The sequence below is a fragment of the Ruditapes philippinarum genome, unplaced genomic scaffold (assembly GCF_026571515.1).
Source record: "Ruditapes philippinarum isolate M1 unplaced genomic scaffold, ASM2657151v2 ctg1300_1_1_1_1, whole genome shotgun sequence".
Taxonomy (NCBI): Eukaryota; Metazoa; Mollusca; class Bivalvia; order Venerida; family Veneridae; genus Ruditapes; species Ruditapes philippinarum.
In genome coordinates this window covers 297,278-316,156 of record NW_026855312.1, presented here as the reverse complement: position 1 = coordinate 316,156, position 18,879 = coordinate 297,278, and the positions used below count along the sequence as shown (strand labels likewise).

Genomic DNA, 18,879 nt, shown 5'->3' with positions numbered 1-18,879 from the left:
TTTTCTTCACGTTTAAGCTAAACTATAAATAATTAATAACTAAAAGAGAGCAATCGATAATATGGATGATAGCTTATGCAAAATACGTGAATATGAGTTACAAAAACCTCGACATATGACACAATATAAAGTTAATAAACATATTCACCTGCACAGAGTAACGTCTACGTGTGTGCTTTTGTAAAACAAATCATCGATTAATACTGTTAATGTGTCAACCAATTAAAATTTTAGATTTTTAGCAGTTCTATGACAGACTTAAAATATATGTCATGTGTTTCTTTTCTGATCAGAATATCCGTCCCGAGGGTACCGACGTATTGAGTGGTAACGAGGCTTGCCGAGGGACGAATATTCCGATTTGAACCGCCAGTAACTGTCAAATATTTTTGTCTTGCAGTCTCTACAATATTTTACCATATTTAAAATACTTGCATATGAATTTAGAACTTTTTTTATATAAATATACATCAATTATTTTACATCAACATAATTACACAATATGAAAAAGGATTGGGCAACATTGTCGTGGGCCCTTTCCTGTAAATGTTTAACATCGGTTTAATCAAATGAAGATTTATATTAAGTAACTATACATTTTTATTTTTAAAGATAAACAAAAAGATTGAAGAGTAAAGAAAAGTTGCTGTATAATCTATCAATTGTGTGTGACACATTACTGTTGTCCTATATATGCGAAAAATAGGTAAGGCAGATCAAAGCCTCATACATAAAAGAAATCAAAATCAAACTACATGTTATCTTATGTCTTGTTAGTGCAGCAGGTCGAACATTCTTGCCAGTAATGAGTTATACCTATACAGTCAGAAGTTCGATATAACTATTTCTTCCCAGACTATCACAATCTGCGGGAGGAAAAATGCCCAACCCAAAGCATAAAGACAGCTGAAATACAAGATTGCGTTTAAACTTCACAATATTGCTTTTAACCAGAAAACGTTAAAGCAGAATTGCTTGATGTATGTAAGAGGAACAAACCCGACCCAGTTTACATTCTTGACTCTGGAGAGACATGGGCATACTTGTAATCGTCTACCTCAGTACCGCACAGAGTTAAACGCAATTGAGCTAATGTGGGCATTAGTTAATAAATACTTTTATTTCCTCCAATATTGAAGAGCATAACATATTTAAAGAAGTGAACATAGACATATACATAAACAAGTATAATACATATTAACAAAATAGTATATCCAATTTAGCATCGTTCATATAGTAAGAAGAAATGCATTAGAAATATTTTACATTAACTACATACATTATATCAGATGTAGAAAACAAACATAACAAAATAAATCTTAACTTACAATTTGTCTCATGAGGTGTTATTTTGTCTTAAATGTTAACTAGTATACTTATCAAGGATCGTATATAGCTTAAGAGGTAAGTATCAAATGTACAAACAGTTATCAAGGTATCATATATTGCTCAGGAGGTACTTAAAGCTGACACAAATTGCTGTTAACAGCATATCCATCGAAAATTGGAAATCATGCCACAGACATGTTGATGAGATGGAAGGGCATTTTATGAGGAGCGATATAGCTTTAGAAGAAGCGATTGACTGTATAATTATACATGTGAGCGACGCCGAAGAAACTGACACTGTTTCAGTAGTGGCAGAAATGATACATATATATATACACACACATATATATGTTGTGATGAGGACAGTACAGACATGGCTTCGGAAACAGATAAAACTATGTAATATGTATAAAATCAATTTCGACATACAATCACATGTATTGTTTTTTTGTTGTTTTTTTAAAGTTTACAAAAGAAAGAAAATTAAATAGATATAAAAATATATTTACATGTACTGTAAAATATATATTATCATCAAAAAAACGAAAATAAGAAACAACAAAATGCAGAGCAAGAGGCTGTGATTAAAAAATGGCAGAATATGAGGTTTGAACGTACGTGTACAACATATCACGTACAACAAATCACTTAAAGTAACATTTAAGTCAGTTTAACGTCAGAGCCATGCAATTTATACACAAACAATAATATAAAACTTATGCTATATATATATATATATATATAGTGATCGGATTTTCCCATGTACCGTTAAGACCAAATTATCATCCTTGGACAAAACCGCTAAACAATACCTCACTTACAACTTCATTCATAATGGCAAAATTACGTCCTTCTAGGCATGCATGCACCGAAATGATGTCATTTTAACGCAGTTCATTCATGAAATTCGTCAATTTACAGCACAACAGCACGCGACTCATATGCATTCCCAGGCCAGATGAAATTTCTGGCATGGGTAACACTAAAGAAAACACTAGTGTCACATGCAAGAATACATTTAACTATTAGAACTACATTATTATATGTGGTATTATCATAGAATGCTAGTATTATGGTAACATCACATTAAACGGGAGATCTCCGTCCGCATTGTATCTGTCCAAACAATCGTGAGCTCCTGGTTGTTTACATGTTATAAACACGTTTGTTGTATAGTTAGGTCTGTGGGTTTTATGTCCCGTATATCTCCAATGTTCCGCGTGTCTGTATATTTCTTTGCCGTATCTATTTCTCATGAACAGCCCTGGGTTCCTTGGAACATTTACCCATTGTCCGTCAAATAAGACTTTGGTAGGGGCTATACCGTTTTTAACAAGCATTTGGCTGTCCATTACAGGATGGCCAGTAAAGTCACCATATCTACCTTTGTAATAAATGGCAAAATTGACTGGCTTACCTAACTTTTGGTTACAGCACCTTGAAACAAGGCTTTCTCCTTTCAAGCCAGCTGTTTTTAGTGCTTTATCAAGCAGTTTACATTTTGAACAGTTTGTTATTGAAAATCGCAAATCGTAGTCTATGTCCCAAGGGAGATTTTTCCCTAACTTGACAGCCCCTAACGCGGTACCTTCCTGCAACTCACATATAGTGCCAGTTTCCTCACATTTTTGCATAATTAGATTAATACCATCATTGTATACCTTCATTGCACAAGGTGATAAAGCTTTGGAAGGGCTACTCGATATTTTTACATTTTCGCAGTTGAGTTTCATTTCATTCCCCATTGGCAAATAGGCATGATAAACTTTCCAATATTCAGAAAATGCTTTCCAGTTCGAACCAGATACAGTAGTCAGGTTATCAACATGGAACATAGAATCTGGACATAAAATTGTTTCCCGGCCTGACTGGGTAATTCTGAGAAACCAATCTTCGTATAGACCGTTATTCTCGTCAATATTTTTAAAACTGTTTTCCTTCAGGTATTTAGCAGTCGTTATAAACGGACCTTGAATATAATCACAAAATAAACATTCATGAAATGACTCATCATATCCCTCCATATACTTCAATGTGTAATTTCTATACACCGACTGGAAACATCCTTTTCTCCAATGACCATTTGATTCACGAAACGCACCACCCACAGCTGTTACATTTATACTTTCTATTTCTCTAACTAGTCTTTCTAACCTTGAATCGTTTGTGAATTTATTCATTTTTCTTGCAACTAAGACATATGGAGTTTGTACATCTTTTATCAAACTGTTAAGTGCAGATCCCCCAGACTCGAAATTAGAGAAAATCAATTTAACTCCTGGGTATTTCTGTTCTAATTTACTCGGAAACGTTTCAGAATTAATTTTAACAGCTATTCGAATACTTGAATTATTCAGAGTGCTATTGATTGAAGAAATAAATCTATCAAGTGTAACCAAAGAACTTTCCTTACCACTTGGTAGTGCTATATATTTGATAACAGTAACAAGTTTTGATACTGGTACACTATAGGAACATTTTTCTGTGACAAAGCCTGTATAATACAGCGGATACCCGTATTGACCTCCTTTGTATATTTCTCCGCATATATGTTCAGATTTTTCACTCCTTCTTTCATACACTTCTTTCGGATTCACATTGATATCTCCAAGCATAGTGTTCACAATAGAAATAGCTTTTTTGAGAAAATCGGACGTTTTAGACCCACGGACATGTTTCTTTGCACTGTGAATTACTTTAGCAAGTGCTATCAGCTTTTCTTTTGAATCTTTTTTCGCTAAATGTTCTATATCTAGATGCACAGGAAGCTGACTTGACCAACCTTTAACAAGTGGCTCCACATTCTGCTGCAATAAACAAACACACTTGCTTTTACTCAAACGTTACAGTATCTGTTACAATATATGTGCAATGTGCAAATTCAAATGATATCCGTACCTGGACAAAACCAGAGAGTTTGTGATGTCGAAGATGTTAATATTCTTATTACTGTATACATCGTTATTAAGGGGCTGTCATATGTTTGTGCTTCCAGCTTACTTATATAAACCAATATTTGTATCACCGTATTTCTATCCCGTTAATAATAATCATTCAACCAATCAATCAATCAATTTTATTGATTTTCACTGATGAAGACATCTAGCGGAAACGTATGCAATAAATAATTACTGAATGTTCGTGTTTGTGTGGCTTCTAATACAGATTACTCGCGTTTAAGTTAATTATTAATTGTATCTAGATTGAAACGCTTTATCTAAACACTGAAGAAATTGATCACTTATCGGAACTATTTGTCTTTGAATGCGTAGTGTTGTATCTATTACCATCATACCAAGGGTAGTATATCATGAAACCATTATACTGATGTACATGTATAATTCAGCGGGAATATCTTTCTCGGGGAATATCTTTCCCAATTCAATAAATGCTTTAGTATAAAGGTAATGATGTATAGAACGAAACCATAAAGGTATTGTTGTAAGTGTATCGGTTTCTAAGCATATATATAATAAATATGTTATTTATCTGCTTAACCCATCACTTCATGAGCATTTTGTGAAAAATGGCTGTTTTCATTGAAAAGTCTCCCGTAACAAGTTCAAATTGCTATAATACTATAAAAACTGCTTCAACACTAATCAAACTTGGCACAAATGTTGACTGGACCATTGCCCTTGCAACAACATGCTCAGGCTTAAATTTTCTGTTACCATGGCAACGAGGGGACATCTCAAAATTGCCAAAAATCACTATTTTGCGTTGAATTTTTCCATCAAAATTGATTTCAAAGTGCTTCAACTTCTCAGTGGATTGAGATAGAGTCAAATGCTTTTCAGCGTTAGTTACACGTTACCTTATGATCAATCTTGGGTCATTTATAGCCTCTCACAAGTCCAAAATTTTCTTGCAATCTTCTGGCAACCCCCTGATGTATCTTTTGGTTGGGGGAACCGCGCCGAAAAAGAGGTCACTTTTTTAACAACATTTCTCAAACAAAAACAAGTGTTGGGGCCTAAATAAGGCATTTTTTCACCATTTGAGACAACAAAAAGGGGGGGGAGGCGTTAAAAGGCGAGTATATAACATAATGGGTTAATACGTATAACATCTTAAGGATATGCATGTACTATGCAAATACTTAAACAGAAATTTATTGATACTGAATAATTATGTCTAAGCGGTAAATCAATACGCCCTAAATTACTGTTTAAGTTTATGTGGTAGTTACTTTTAAACAAGCCTGTAAGTTTTTATAATGACAATTTTATGTTTACCATTACAGTTAAAGATTAAAACGTAACATATCTTCTTTGTGTGTAAAACGAGACTGTATAGGAAGTATCAGTAATTTTAAATTTGAGCATAAACTATCTTTTATAAACCAGAGTTTATACGTTTGTCGAAATTATAGTCAGCTATTTTGTGTATTTGACAACATTATTGAAAGTTGTTTTAAAAAATGCACATGAGCGATAAGTAGATATATCTCTATGAGATATTGCTCACACCATGAACAAATTTTATTCATTCTACTTTTTATTTATGGTATAAATATGGAAACAAAATAACTGACCAAAAAGTATGCTTTTGATTCATACAGAATTTATTTTGATTCGATTGTGTAGGAAGCTACAAGCGTATAGCCACACTTTCAAATCCGTTCCTGGCTCAAGGAAACAACGACCTGCCTATGACGGGCTTTGAACCCATGCGGCTAGCGATAATCAGATTACTAGTCTGACGCGTTAACCACTCGCAAATGCCGCAACTAAAAGTATCCTTCTTGTCATTAAATATATAAGGAAACGTACTTGTTCTTTAAAATACATGTATATTCATTTTCTCACTTACCAGTTATTAACAAGGTACCATTTCAAAAACGACATATTTTCTAGTATATAATCTCATATTATATGAGATTATTCTTCATTGATTTTGTTTAAAAAGATTTGGAATGGTTTCAAGGTAAACTATATCTACAAATAGTAATAATAATAATTGAACTAAAATAAATTCTGTATTAACCAAAACATTTTCAAAATTTTCATGAATCTGGAGGCATGCTGCTGTAAAGACTCATTAAGCCTAAAAAACAATGTTATCTTTATTTTGACCATTTGGCTGAGTCATCTTTTGATTTTCTATTTATGTTTTGACAGTAGGTAAAATTGTAGTGATTCATTTTTATTGAAGTCAAATATATCATTATTATTATTTTATATTCGGGTAACTTTAATTAATACAATTTATTTTCCACTCAGTTCTATTTTCTTCACTTGAGTAGCGTATCATATGCTCTTTATTCATTATAACAACATTATAAAATAAATGGCGAAATAATAATAATAAAAATCATTTACGTTGAGGCGAAATGTTCTTGAAAAACGTGCAATAAAATGAATAAGCAGTCTTACTTTCATTTGGTACGTCCCATATAAGTATGGAATAATGATAAAGGAACTGAGAAACATTGCCCCTAGAAACAGCTTCCATCTTGAATCCAAACCTTGCATTTTGTCCTCTGAAATCATAAAAAGAGAAATCGATATAATAAACATAGAAAGAAACAAAGATCACAAAAATGCTTAGTGCTATGAATAAAATATACCAGCTATAAAAAGTGAATAAATATTCCATGGCTGAACTGTGCTCTGGTAAATTCAATGTGGCTTACTGTCGTGATCTGGAGTGAAAACTACCTACCACTACATCACCAACATAAAAAGGTATATCTTGACATCAGTTAGTTGTACTAATATACGATATATAACGTTTGTGGTCAATATACAGTCTCCAGGGCATCATGTACGTGATATTGGCCTCTGACTATTGTCCTCGACCGATATGACTTTTACTCAGGTCAGAAAAACTATTTATCGACCTCAACATCAGTATATAATTATACAATATACCTCCTTGTCAAAAACATGAAACATGACAAAATATCAAAACTAAAAAACAGAATAAAGCATAGCAAAAATATCAAAATTAAAAATCACAATTAATAAATATATCTGTTTTCTCACTAACGAAATTCAGTAAATTGAGGTTTATTCTGGCTTTATGTACAAACATTGTTATGCAACACAGGTAGTGTAACACAACATAAAACAAACATGAGCGCAAATAAAACATGGCATGCACACCAACACCAAATGTGTACCATTCTTTCCGTTGCGGTCCCTAAGTGCTGGGGCATGACATGAGCAGAAAATGGTTATACTTGATGGAAACTATCACAGAAAATATCTCAAAGAATATTTTAACACAATTGTATCCACACAATTGTATCAAATATGCTATGTAGTGTTAGTATAATCATCATGTATAACCCATAGTAGACTAGTAGTCCTATTATAGGAACAAACAAACATTACCATAGAAGATTTATAAGTACTTGAGTGTTTGATAAAACGTGTCAATGAGCTGATGAGTTTGGCTGATCAAAACACTAACTTTAGCATGAGGTAATGAATACTATGCACCCCTTTTTACAAAGTCGTATGTTATATTGTGTCTTATACAGTATTGACAGGATCTTGTGGAATAAAATCATCACTCCTGTAGGCCGGCGCCAACATTGAGAACAAATCTCATTAACTTGTTATGTGTTGTTTGGAGTTTTTTTTTTCAAAACCTGTGTTAACCCATGATACTAGATTGAACATAGATAGTCAAAATGAGACTGTCTAGAAATATTTTAGTATGATGGGTAAAGTTACTTTTATTATTTATTTACTTATTCATTTATTATTTTTGTAAAGAATTTTGAAACCGTGCTCGGAATATTCCATGTAAATTCGCATTTAAAGAATGGAAATTTTAGACATCGTTCACTCTCGAACCTAATAAGTCTTAATGATTTTAAGTATAGATCTATGTCTGTATTATAATAACAATATATATGATTTGTTTTAATATCAAGAATTATTCGTGTTAACCATAATAAACAAATTATTTACCTGCGCATTATTCCAATAAGCACCTGTCTGATACTATTGATCAGCTTCTGCTAGATGCTACCAGTATGATGGCTGATGTCTGAAGATTAATATTTAAACAGCCATTATTGGACTTCCATATAGCTGTATGGAATAAATCTGTCACCATGGCAACTATTTCATTATAATTGAGGATATTTTTGTGTGAAACGTGTACATTCTCCCCTTATTTTATGATTAGAACACAAACTGACAATGAAATGTTCTTGTGTACTTAACTATATCACTGTCAAAGGACATTCTTAAGGAGTGTTATTCCTGGCAATTTAAATTATGATACTAATAGCTGCATGCCTCCAGATAAGCAAAAATATTTCGATAAAATCAAACCTGAGAAAAATGTACTAAGATTTTAGGAAAGGTATAAAGATTTAAAATTCTAGTAATAATTTTCATGTTATGTGCGATTAATGCATGGCTTAATGGCTATTTTTGCATATTTTAACTTCTTTATAGTAATTTACATAGGTTGTAAGTGTCATTGAAAATGTGTAAATTGCATTTTTTTGTAATTTTATAACAATATACTGTTAAATGCATTTTAAAATGTCCATGGAAACTAGCATGAATCTGGAGGCGAGCTGCTTTAAGAGTGGTTTGGTCAAGAGACAACGTGTTACGTGCAAAGATTTATATCTTAATACCTACTAAAGAAATTTTTATAGATTGATTTTGATAAGAAAATATTCATTTAATAACAGCTAATGAGAAATTTTCAGCTGGCATTTTCTTTATAAATCAAAATTGATCTTTTCCAACCATTTGATGAGGGTTGATATTATGTGTATAAATGTATGTTGATGTCATAAACTGTTGTTATTTTGCATGTTTTGAGTCCTCGTGGGCTTTAAAGTTTATTGGAATAAAATGAAATGTCTATTGTCTACGGTTAATTTGACAAAAATATTCTATTTGGTTAATGGTTTGCAAGAATTGATGAAGTGTTCCGCTTTCTGAGAGTAGATGCATGAATCTTTGAGCATTTTCATAGAGTAGATGAATTAATCTTTGAGCATTTTCTGAGAGTAGATGAATTAATCTTTGAGCATTTTCTTAGAGAAGATGCATGAATCTTTGAGCATTTTCTTAGAGTATATGAATGAATCTTTGAGCATTTTCTGAGAGTAGATGAATTAATCTTTGAGCATTTTCTTAGAGTAGATGCATTAATCTTTTAGCATTTTCTTAGAGAAGATGCATGAATCTTTGAGCATTTTCTTAGAGTAGATGCATGAATCTTTGAGCATTTTCTTAGAGTAGATGCATGAATCTTTGAGCATTTTCATAGAGTAGATGAATTAATCTTTGAGCATTATTTGAGAGTAGATGAATTAATCTTTAAGCATTTTCTTAGAGTAGATGCATGAATCTTTGAGCATTTTCTTAGAGTATATGAATTAATCTTTGAGCATTTTCTTAGAGTAGATGCATTAATCTTTTAGCATTTTCTTAGAGAAGATGCATGAATCTTTGAGCATTTTCTTAGAGTAGATGCATGAATCTTTGAGCATTTTCTTAGAGTAGAGAGCATTTTCTTAGAGTAGATGCATGAATCTTTGAGTATTTTCTTAGAGTAGAGAGCATTTTCTTAGAGAAGATGCATGAATCTTTGAGCATTTTCTTAGAGTAGAGAGCATTTTCTTAGAGTAGATGCATGAATCTTTGAGCATTTTCTTAGAGTAGAAGAAGATGCATGAATCTTTGAGCATTTTCTTAGAGTAGAGAGCATTTCCTTAGAGTAGATGCATGAATCTTTGAGCATTTTCTTAAAGTAGAGAGCATTTTCTAAGAGTAGATGCATGAATCTTTGAGCATTTTCTTAGAGTAGAGAGCATTTTCTTAGAGTAGATGCATGAATCTTTGAGCATTTTCTTAGAGTAGAGAGCATTTTCTTAGAGTAGATGCATGAATCTTTGAGCATTTTCTTAGAGTAGAGAGCATTTTCTTAGAGTAGATGCATGAATCTTTGAGCATTGTCTGAGAGTAGATGTATTAATATGAGAGTATTTTCTTAGCGTAAAGAGCATTTTCTTAGAGTAGATGCATGAATCTTTGAGCATTTTCTTAGAGTAGAGAGCATTTTCTTAGAGTAGATGCATGAATCTTTGAGTATTTTTTGAGACATGTTGCATGTCATGTATGTATCTGAAGACGAGCTTAAGAATGTATGTGTACTATGGGTACATTTTATCACATTAATACATGACGTTTGAGATGTTTATCCTTTCGTAAATTTTACGCCGATATGTTGTTTATAGTTTGGAGGCGTTTCTATTGAAATTGAGTCATAGTTAAATCGTAAATGAAAAGTGCATTTACCGGTGTGCAGGTATAATTACCCGTACTCAAGTTACCGCGCTGTCTGTCGGAAATAAAAAAAAAACATCCTATTGGCGAAAAGGATAATGATAGAAAAGTCATATCACGTACATCGATCAACTTTTTTCTGGGGATGATAAAGAACGCCCTATCGTACAAATAAGATGTTCTATTACATGTTACATGATATAGTTTCTTTTAAATGATCTGAATGACGGGTTTAGTTAAGAAACACAATTCATTTAGTTCATTCGTGCCAAAACTTAATTCAACCAATACTATCCAAGCAATGTATTTCATACTCAAGGCCCTTTTCCATTCGACCAGCAATCCTTTATTTATAACTGTAATTTTCTTATCTATATCAAATAATCAATAGATGTTTATTCTTAAATCGTTGAAAAGAATACGCGCGGTTATCCGTGCAAATTAATACCCGTGTTAAGCAGCATTCAATGTTTTGTTTTTTGTTGTTGTTGATTTTTTTTGTTGTTGTTGTTTGGGTATTTAGTGGTGATGTTGCTGTTCTTATTTTTGAAGTCACGCCGACACTGTAAGTAGTATAGAACCACCGACCTTCCATAAACTAGCTTGATAACTTTCCCACTGACTCAAAGTCAGCGATTTTAGGCACTCGGCCACCGAGACCACATAGCCATCTTGTATCATAGATTGGGGACCTTTCTGTTGAAAATATGTCAGAGTTAAATTGTATACATATACATGCACAGTGCGTTAACTGGAGTGCAGGTATTAGTTACCCGCACTCCAGAGCATACCCATTGATTGGCTCATTTAAGTTTTGGTGGGCTTTACTTATTTAGACGGCAGAGAAAGGGAAAGCTGCTCGTTACTTTTTTCTTGGGTTTCATATTGTGACAACAGGGAACGTGTTTTTATGTTTGACTATGATACAAAAGAGAAAGAACATCAACACACTCGGCAATCTGCTTAATAGTCGGGGGCTATGCCCCCTCGTAAAAATAAGATAGCCTCGTGTTTCGATGCTTTTTTTATTACTAATAACATGTTTAGCGTATAAATTGACAATAGATAATGAAAAATATTTAACCTGCCCTTCTTCACTTTTTAAACTGGCATAGGCCGTGGTTAAGTCTGACCTTCTGACCTTATTGTTTGGACGGTGTTAAAACATAGTGTGGGGGACATTTTTAATTGTAACAATACATTTTTATGACTGTATATGTCGTAAAATGAGATGAAAGAAACAGATAGAATGACAAGGCATCCGGTTTCAAATAAAACCTAGATGGTATCAATTTTACTATTGTACAAAACATTTTTTAGTTTAAAACAAATACAAAGCAATTACATTCACATGTGAAGTAAATGATTGATTGTTGAAATTTGTAATTTGGTTTGTTGTTTTTTATTTTATCTATTTATTTATTTGTTAATTCATGTCGCACCATCACAAGCAGAGAAGAGCACAGAGGCTCCTTCGTGCCAAGTAGGCAACTAACTAAAACACCCGACCATACGTTAAATAGCGCCGTAACATGAAAAAAACTAAATACCTTCACGGCTCGAACCAACAAAAGAAAGGGGCAAGTGATTTGAACTCAGCGGCAATAAGCACCCTGGCACGGAGTCCCCTTGGTTTACGATTTAAGTCATTTGATTTAATGCCCGTTTAACAAATGGAAGAATACATCTAGTGTGTATTAGAAGAACTATTGTGGTTCCGTAATTTGGAATTCAAACCCATAGGCGGCGAGGGACAGGTGGTTTTAAGTTTACAAATTTAACGAGCCGCCCATGGATATATTTATGAAAATAGAATATATCTAGATTCGTTACAGACAGAAAAAAATATGCTTGATAAATAGTTATACTTTAAGATATAAAATTATTAATTAAAATCTAGTAAAAGTGAAAACAGAAACGAAATTCCAAGTTCTTAAATTAGATTCAATTAACAAGAATAAAACATACATGGGTTGGCTAAGAGCATTCATATGCAATATACAGAAGCCCCCCCCCCCCCCCCCCCTCATATTTATTACCCTTTGTTGAAATATAATTGCGTCTCTATTCATGGGTATAACCTTGAAAAAAAATTAATGGACTCTTGTCATATAAAACCACTTATTTGGTTGCGTTCTTTAGATGACATTTTTTTCCATCTGAACTCGTTCTGAAGAATATTTATTACAATTTATAGACAGACTCAATAATTCTCATGATAATATAAAATTCACATGTACTGTAAGAAACAATTACATTTTTGGATGTTAATATTGTAAAATGTGATGATGGTACGCAGCATACTTGTGTTCATGAAAATGATACTAATAGTCTTCATCAGTATACAAACTTTTCATCATGTCAACCTGTTTCTTTCAAAAAGGGTGTTCCGTTTAGTCAAGCTAAACGCTATAAGCGTATTAGTTCAGACGATGATGTTTTTAGAAAAGTTTGTCAAAATCAGTGAATTTTTAGCCCAGAATTATCTAAATATTTTAAATGATACATTTTAAAAGGTGACTTCTTTGACATAGCAAGATGCTCTTTTAACTTGTAAAAAAATAAAGATAAAGTCGTTCCTTTTGTATGCACTTACAATCCATCCTTGCCAAATATTGGTGAAATAATAAACCATTACTGGAATCTTTTCAAATACTCTGAACATGAAAGTTTTAGAGAACTGCATGCCTATAACGTTTCATTGCATAAAAACCACCAAAGAATATTCAAGATATTTTAGTTCACTCTAAACTTAACAATGCACCTAAAACTGGTAAAGTATTAAAATGCATAAGACCTCGCTGTTCCCATTGTTTAAAAATAGATAAAAAAAATCATTGTAGCTTGAATTCTAAATAAAAAAAAAACAAATATTTTCCTTATATCCTAAACTGTATATTAACATTGAAAACATTGGCTTGAATGTGCCATATTTTTAGACGAATTTGTAAAACAAACTCACCTACAGGTATCCAGATATCCTTGTCAATAAAACATAGCCAAAATATAAAGTACGATGTGGAACCGTAATCTAACTGATCACGTCTTTCATACACACAAGTTTAGGTATATTGTGTTACAGTATGGCGACGAGCTATTATAATTATGTAGAAATACATAATAGTCGAGTTTGGTATAACTGTTTTATCGCATGATAAAACAGAAATAAGAATTTTGATTAGACATAAAAAAATCAAGTTATATTTTGCTTCCCTCTTCAAATTCTTTACACGGAACCTCAGTTACTCTTTATAGTACATGTCAATGGCCATGCTACCAGGGTGTTTCTGATTGGTTGGACGACAACACATTGCAGTAAATAATTGTGACACGCCACTAAAGATTGAAATATGATCAAAAAGGGGGTGGCAGGGAAAAAAAACAAATATATGGTGGCTGATTTGTTCCATTCGAGTTTTCGCCCCGCGACGCCGCCAAGCGAAAAGTAGTTAAAATGGCGGGGAAGGCTAATTAGCGGGACGCGGGCGGAGTTTATTGTTGTAAGACCAGCACGCTACCACTACACAACATTGTTTCATTGCAAAGACTATGGTCAACAAGTACAAATGTTGCTGCAATGCAGCAATTGAGAAGCTCCGCGCAAAAAAATGTGCTCATTACAGATACCTTACCAAATTATTCCTACGCACAGGTCATGTTATATTCAGATTAAGTACTATTGTAGATTTTTTCCGAATGTTTTGTAAACCATTTTTTGCATAATTATACTTATCTTATGCACTGTCCATAATTAAAAAGAGGGGAAAAATATTTAATATAAAAAATGCTTTCACTGATGCCTACCTGGTAAGGAAAGTAATTCCATTGAATACAAACAAGACTTACAAGACTTGTAAATGTTATGTGACATGACTGTACTGTGTTCTGTTTCAGTAACAGAAGATAGATGATAGAAATATCAAAGTCTAAATATACAAATAGTAACAAAAGGGACTAATATTATAATAAAGTAATATAACATGCATATTTTTCATGTCAAAAAATTGTTTCTTTCAATACTGAAAGTAGAACACACTCTGGAATGAAAAAAATGGGATGAATTTCCAAAAGACCAAATTCAGGATTTTTTTGTTTGTTATACACGCGTTTCATGGTGATACAGTATTTATCAATATAATAACTGTTACCTGAATTTTAGGTAGGTATGAGGAAATTCACTAATATCATATTCGTGCGAGACAAAGATATGAAAGCTATTTGACATTGGTAATATATAAAAAAAACTATTGTTAATTAATTTTTAGGGAGATCAATATATATTTTTTGTTGAATTGCTTTAAAACCATTCATAAAAAACATTACACTTCATGTTCAAACTGCAGATCAAAGTTTCTGTTGATGTCATGATAACTATCTATAGCCTATGCTTAAGGGGATTCCGCTTTGTCAGCCATGTTTGTTTTAACTAAAGTCTGTCCAAAGTGAAAGTAGGCCAAAATTCATATAACAACAAAGTTTTTATTGTAAAATGATGAACCATTTGAAAATACACTTCCATGTTTATATTTTAAGGACAATTATAAACAAAAATAAAAATGATAACAATAAGAATATTTACCTTGAATGTGCTACATTTCTGAAGACCAAAAACATTCTGTTGCAAAGTTTTATGCACATTTCATGAATGGCAAAATCCTTTTAAAAGTCTGTTTTAGTGCCAGCAAAAGCTATTTTTTTGCAGCAAATACAAAAATCTTTCAAAACTAAACTCCAAATAAATCAGTATCTCATGTCCTTCTAAGCACATGGCCTCCATTATTTTTTGTAAAAAAAGTAGTGCAAGAAAACAATCATCATTTATAGCCTTATGAACTACAATTAAAATGAAAACACAATCAAACTTTAAAATCTAACCTTTTTATGTTTAACAGTGAAGTGTGTCTGTTTGTCATGTACACAAGAAATAGGTAAATGGTGTTTATTTTCATGGTACTACTTTTTTGCGACGGACGCGCCCTCAGGCGCGTTCAGAGCTAAGTCATCTACACATGGGATTTCGTTGGCTACAATCGCGCAATGTGTCCTAAACCAATTAACAGCCCAAGAAATAGTACATGAATTTGATCCTTCAAAACTCCCATACTTTGTCTGGATATCTTAATGTCTTCCATATTTAGCCTTTTCAATTTCAAATTAAGTTATCCAAGTTAAAATATGAACGTATATTATTGATAAAAACGTTGTAGTCCCGTAGTATTATTGCGCAATATGCAAATTACTGCTGAAACGATTTACCGCTGTCGAAAAAGTAGGACAGCAAATTATACTACAATAAAGGTGTAACCTCTGAGTTCCAAGACATTATTAGTAGGAAATAAATATTTCTACATTATACAAAACATTATTATTAACAAATCAAAAGTTTTCCGTGACTCTAGGATAACTCGCGCATTAATAAAAGAAGAACTATTTTCGTGACTCATACCGCGGGTTTTAGCTGAATATTCAGCAGTTATTAATATATTAGATACAGTACAATGGCTAGTATAAATATCTATTTTTGAAAATGCATGTAAGACACTTTACCGCCATGTAGTCTTTCATGGTAAGGAAGTTATAATATCAGTTCTACTTCCGATTCTTGTGGTTTGTTTACATATTTTACTAGGTCATGATATGAGTTAACCTTCGCTATTCTAAAAATAGATTTTGCTTCACCTGTTTCTGATTTTTGGACAGGCGATTAGGAAGTACACATTAAACATGTAATTAATAAACCAGCGGATTTGTAAATGCAATACTTTTAGAAATGCTATACAATTGTAAGAAGCAAACAAGTTGAAAATGGAATTTTAGTGTGAAGTTGAAAAGGACAAACTAAACACTGTAGTGCTTAAGTGACATTTAAATTAAAATAAAAACTATGTGCTCTGGCCTCTACATCTTTACCTTGTAAATAAAAAAATCTAAGAAATACAGTATTAATTGCTGATGATTTAACGAATTTTTTTTTTTAATGAGACATATCCAAGAGAAATAAAAATACAAATGACTTATATTTTATTGTCTGTATGCCCACTATGATATAACACGAAGCAATTCTAAATAGCATTCTCAAAATGTATAATGTATTATGTTTGAAGTTTATTTGCCTGGATTTATTCTAGAAATATTTCGTTGATAGTTTTTTTTCTATTTACATATCATTTCTTAGAATAAATCGATAAGGACACTGATTTACAAGTTTGACCAGAGTTTTTATGCATAAATTTCATTCTGTATTTAAGTGCTTGAAAGTAGAAAATCTGAATTATATCAATTTGGGACACAAAATATATTGCTCTACAAATCTCGAACTTGTATGGAACAAATTTTCTCTGTTATATATTTTTTGTTTTGTTTTTGTTTTGTTTGTTTTTTTTCTAAAAGAAGCCTTAATGTCTCTCCGGTTGCATGTCCGTCGCATTCAGTGCTGCAGCACTTTGATTTACACATGTCATGGAGGCCATGTTTTTTCAAGGTCAGATAAACTACTTTCCTAAGATTTATGTTTTTTAAAGTTTTTTTGTATTTTCTGCAAAAAATAGCATTTGTTTGCACTAAAATAGACTTTAAACTGGATTTTGCCATTCATGAAATGTGCATAAAGATTTGCAACAGAATGTTTTTGGTCTTCAGAAATGTAGCCCATTCAAGGTAAATTCCTTATTGTTATCATTTTTATTTTTGTTTAAAATAGTCTTTAAAACATAGAATTGGAAGTGTACTTGCAAATGGCTCATCATATAACAATGCGAGCTTTGTTGTTATATGAATTTTGGCTTACTTTCACTTTGCATGGACTTTGTTAAACCAAACTTGGATGACAAAGCGGAATCACCTTAATGAGGGTCCATCCGCTCTTAAGGCTACAATATTGCAGCTTTCGTTGTCGAGTACGGACCCCCGAACATGTCACCAGTCATACCATTATCACAAAGTGGTATGCTGTACCTAGTGAAATGTAACATTATATACTAAAGTTTAATTATTTCAAAACAACCAATATCTCAACATGTTATTATTAAACATTTAATTTCATAAATATAAATTAAAAATTAATTATCAAAAGCAAAATTGTTAAAATCTTTTGCCTGAAATCTTCTTTATATTGACAAATTCAATCACTAATAGTATACTTGATATGCTGTGTGTAAATGTATTTCAAAATGTAACAAATTATAATTTCATGTACTACTAAAAAAGGGAAATAACAAATTTATAACCTAAGTGTCAAAAATCAAAACATTTATAGCTATTTATAGCTTTCGAATTTATGTAACAGCAGAACTGCTTTCCGGTTCTCATTCATTAATATGACATGCTGCAAATCACCGACGAGGAAACGAATATAGAAATCGAAAGGAGTTCTTGAATGCGGATTTACTTTTAGCTGTTAATCGAAAGGATTTATTGCTCAAATCCGGGCCCATGGACAAAAAAAATAGTAAACACAAATAGCTCCGCGCCTAAAAGCATATTTTCCCTCCGAGTCGACGGGATGCTTACAAAAAAAAGTTTTGCAGGTGCGCGATGACGTAGAATCCTACCATTGTGGGAAGTAATGTAAGTTCGAAAAACTGTTTCTGCATTTGTTTATGTGTTTAGCTTTCTGTTCATCAATTTATTTAGCTGCAGAGAGAATGCATACACAAACAAAATGATTATAAGGTCAAATATGGAATTGATAAGCATGAAAATAGCCATTTATGAAAAACATACCAAAATAACTTAAATAGTGGAAGAAAAGAAAAAAACATTAACCTTTCCCTGTTTGAACCAAACATTAATAACCTTTGCCACCAGTATAGAGCCGGGTCAGCCTGCACAGTGCGGTCTGTATAGGCTTTATACTGTTGGGAGCCTTTAAACTTAATTTTCACCTTGACACCCCCAAAAACTGATAATATACATTCACAGAAACGGAAAATGGACAAGTCTATTTGAGAAACTCAGCAGGTTAGGGATGTCTGCTATAGTTTTCATACAGACTTACATGACAACGGTTTCTTAGTGGCTTCATCGTGGATGGTCACGTGAACCATGTTTGAAGTATGGAGGAAAACGTGATCAAACATGATTGGTAAATCAGCGCTGTGACGTGTACTTATTTTAAATTAATTGACACGTTCTTAGACTTGGTCTAAAAGTAACATTTTAAATGATATTATGTCTTGGTCGATGATTTAGTTTTTCAAATATTTGCCCTTAAATTTGATTGTTGCTAATTTTGAATAATTTCAAGAGCAAATAACATTCACAAAAGTCTAACAAGTCA

The 18,879-nt window shown here is 32.4% G+C and overlaps 1 protein-coding gene across 3 annotated transcripts; it reads right to left on the bottom strand.

The window, feature by feature from the left end:
* Positions 1–1,817: 1,817 nt before the first annotated feature.
* On the bottom strand, positions 1,818–13,836 carry LOC132742905 (uncharacterized). Of its 3 annotated transcripts, XM_060731414.1 has the most exons (4): positions 13,564–13,836; positions 8,256–8,334; positions 6,708–6,814; positions 1,818–4,136 (listed from the first exon to the last, which is right to left on the bottom strand). In XM_060731414.1, the coding sequence occupies exons 3-4, from the start codon at positions 6,804–6,806 to the stop codon at positions 2,400–2,402; spliced, it is 1,836 nt and encodes a 611-aa protein (XP_060587397.1). In that variant the 5' UTR covers positions 6,807–6,814; positions 8,256–8,334; positions 13,564–13,836; the 3' UTR covers positions 1,818–2,399. The 3 variants fall into 3 exon arrangements, with proteins under 3 accessions (XP_060587397.1, XP_060587396.1, XP_060587398.1); XM_060731413.1 differs by lacking the exon at positions 8,256–8,334; XM_060731415.1 differs by lacking the exon at positions 8,256–8,334 and having other exon boundaries at positions 13,568–13,836.
* Positions 13,837–18,879: the final 5,043 nt, after the last annotated feature.